General features: G+C 30.0%; 1 protein-coding gene across 2 annotated transcripts; it reads right to left on the bottom strand.

Moving 5' to 3' along the window:
* Positions 1 to 2,075: 2,075 nt before the first annotated feature.
* On the bottom strand, positions 2,076 to 2,978 carry LOC119662656. 2 transcript variants are annotated; one of them, XM_038072330.1, is made up of 3 exons: positions 2,658 to 2,978; positions 2,514 to 2,558; positions 2,076 to 2,457 (listed from the first exon to the last, which is right to left on the bottom strand). In XM_038072330.1, exons 1-3 carry the CDS (start codon positions 2,674 to 2,676, stop codon positions 2,099 to 2,101), a joined length of 423 nt encoding a protein of 140 aa, XP_037928258.1. In that variant the 5' UTR covers positions 2,677 to 2,978; the 3' UTR covers positions 2,076 to 2,098. The 2 variants fall into 2 exon arrangements, with proteins under 2 accessions (XP_037928258.1, XP_037928259.1); XM_038072331.1 differs by lacking the exon at positions 2,514 to 2,558.

Genomic DNA, 2,978 nt, shown 5'->3' with positions numbered 1-2,978 from the left:
AAACATGGTTAGAGCCTGCTTTTCTTGACCACTCTAGCAAGCATATGGTTTACACCTACGCCTTCTTCCCTCAATTCCTGCTTCAAACATCCTTTTCGCTCAAGTATTGTCACCATGGATAGTTATCTGTTGAAAGATATAAATGTCGGAATATTTAAAAAAGAAGAAATTAGCAGAAAATAATCAGAACTACTCAATTCATATATAGTTATCGTCTCTAATCATAATTTCTAATGTTTTTGGCAGGGAGATTTTAAACTATACGATATTTAAGGTGTTTATGGCATTGGGTTTAATAATGTAGGTGGATATTGCTAAATTTATGACTAGGTATCAATATTATTTCATTGGAAGAAAGTCTTTTTGGATGTGTGCGAGTTCGAGTAAATATAGGTAGGGTAAATTGAAATTTCCTAGGAGTTTTTTGCACTGCACTTATGTAAATATATATTTATTTATTTATTACAATTATTTATTATTTTTGGTTAAAAGTTTTCAAATTTATTTATTTATTTATTAAACATCTTATAAAATTATCACAATGGTAACACCTAATTTACCTAATTTTTATCTAATTTACCATACCCGAAATTATGGTAAATACCAACATTCGCTGCCGTACCGACAAAATTTACTATTTCCTTCAATTTACCATCAATTTACTTGAACTCGCACACGGTTTTAATATAAATTAATAACTTTATTTTATCATGCATATTTTTATATGAGAAAAATGTACAGTAGAAAGGAAATTATAAGTGTGAAGTAAATAATATAAACAGTAATTATAATTCCGATATGTCCAATAGTTCTAACAAAAATCTTAGAGCGTCACCTAATATATATGAAGAAATGACACCATCTGGTAGCAGCGTTCTGTCAAACATATACATAGATTCTTTCGAAAAATATTGTCACGCATATGGCTTCACACAATGTTTTTCCAGTGACATGTACGAGTATATTACAACATTTTAGTAGTATTTTTTGATCTTTAATCCGATTTTATTATATATCGTTGTCAGTTAATTTTCATTAGATTTTTTTCATAATTCATTTGTTTATTTTTTACAGTAAAATTAGATTATTAAATTTGATCTAATAATTTTTTAGTTTTAATTGCATTAATTATTATTTTAATAAATCGCCTAGGTGCTTGGGAACAAAGTACCGATCATACACTTGTAATCCATAATAAATCAAAAATTCAAAGAACTTATTTAATAATATAATATAACCACGAGTCGAATCATAGTTTGCTGAATAGATAGTAATGATACATATAGTATGAGTAGTATGGTTACAGGGTCGCAAATAGGGTCATAGGTTATAACTCGAGCTTGAACAATCGTGTAGTTTATGTAGTGCTGGGAACCATATTCTACCTTTGTTATTATAAAATCTCTATGTTTTATAAGCACTAATTATACTAATCGGAATGTTTACAAAAAACACAAACCAGAAACAATTTAAATAACTTCTATATAATATATATATATATATATAGATATATTTTTGTAGACATGAAATATATCGAAATGGTAAACAATTTGCTATCCGGAATAAAACTTTTCTGTGGTGCATTTAAGAAAATTTCAAATACTAAGGCTAGAATAAGAAAAAAACAAGAAATGTTTGTAATTATGTTTTCAAAATTTTCAAAATTACTGCGTTTTAATTATTTCCGAGCAAGCAATACCCTGGCTAACGAACAATGCACTCAAAGAACAATGCGACATCGAAATATTTCATTTCGATGTTATTCGATATTTCAACAAAATAGAATCTTTTAAAAATTTTCAAAAATTGTAATTGAAACAAACAGCTTTGCTGGTTGGTAATGCATTTATTTTTCAAAATATATAGTATATATATTATTAATAATATATATAAATATATAGTTTGTATAGAAAAAAAACGGGTTTTTAGAAAGGAATGAATTCCTGGAAACTAACGGTTAGTTTATAATGTCCCTTAATGAAACCCAGTGTTCTTATCTTTTAGAGTTCACATTTCCTTAGTTGTAGTGGATGACTCACTTCGGATGTAGTAGTTGAAGTTAGTGACGATAATTCTTAGTTTCCTTAGTTTTGGTGACCTACAGTTTTGATACTGGATATGATTGTACAGTTACATGCGAAACTTGATCCCCACTATGGCTTGCGTTTATAACATTGTCGGCGTCTGGCCCCGTGATTGTTTCTTTGCTTATTGAGCGATGTCCAACAATAGACATGGTGTCATTTTCGTGGTTGATTGGCGGCTTTTCATACCCATTTTCTTCTTTTACGTGTAACTGTTTTTCTACACCAGTCCTGATTTTGTTTTCAAAGTTTTCAACCATTTTTTGCACTATATCTCCTTTAGCTTTCGATTTATCCGCGTTGCCTTCTAATAAATTAAATATTTTAGTCCGCGTCTCTTGAAAATTAAATTCCCGTTGAAAAGTGATCACAGCTGAATAAAAAAAAAATTATTTATATAAGTTCGATTAAAAAAGGTGGTTTATATACACATATATTTCTGCAAAGGAAGCGTACTGTTGTCATTGAAATTCTCTGGAATTGATTGGAAATAATAATCATCAGCATTGGCATCAGTGGCACCAGTGGTTCTATGTGCTTGATCTGGTTTAATATCAGTTAACGTAGACTTACCTGACGTAAACGTTGCCATTTCGCAAATTTTTGCCAGCGTTTGTTAATTTGCAATCTCAGCGCTATCAATTTGATGTTCCACCTGCTTTTCTATAACCCGGAAACGGGAAGAGATGATTGCTTGTTATTAGAGCCTTTTCCTTTGGTGGCAGCTTCTATTTGTTTCTTATTTCCAATACTATTCGACCATTCCACAATTCGTATTTTGAATTCTTGTTTCCAATTTGTTGTGCAAAAACCAGCAATTTCCGAAAAGAAAAGATTTTTGCACATTACCTAGACCAGCTGAATTTTGATTTTGAGTTAATCCAAAAACTACAT

Source organism: Teleopsis dalmanni, chromosome X (assembly GCF_002237135.1).
Source record: "Teleopsis dalmanni isolate 2A chromosome X, ASM223713v2, whole genome shotgun sequence".
NCBI classification, from domain to species: domain Eukaryota; kingdom Metazoa; phylum Arthropoda; class Insecta; order Diptera; family Diopsidae; genus Teleopsis; species Teleopsis dalmanni.
This window is presented reverse-complemented; position numbering and strand designations above follow the sequence as displayed.

Bases quoted from the DNA above. Each gene is read 5' to 3' on its own strand.
- LOC119662656 (XM_038072330.1), bottom strand. The intron at 2,458-2,513 runs GTATATAAACCA...TTTTTTATTCAG, and splicing joins TCCTTTGCAGAAATATATGT to CTGTGATCACTTTTCAACGG.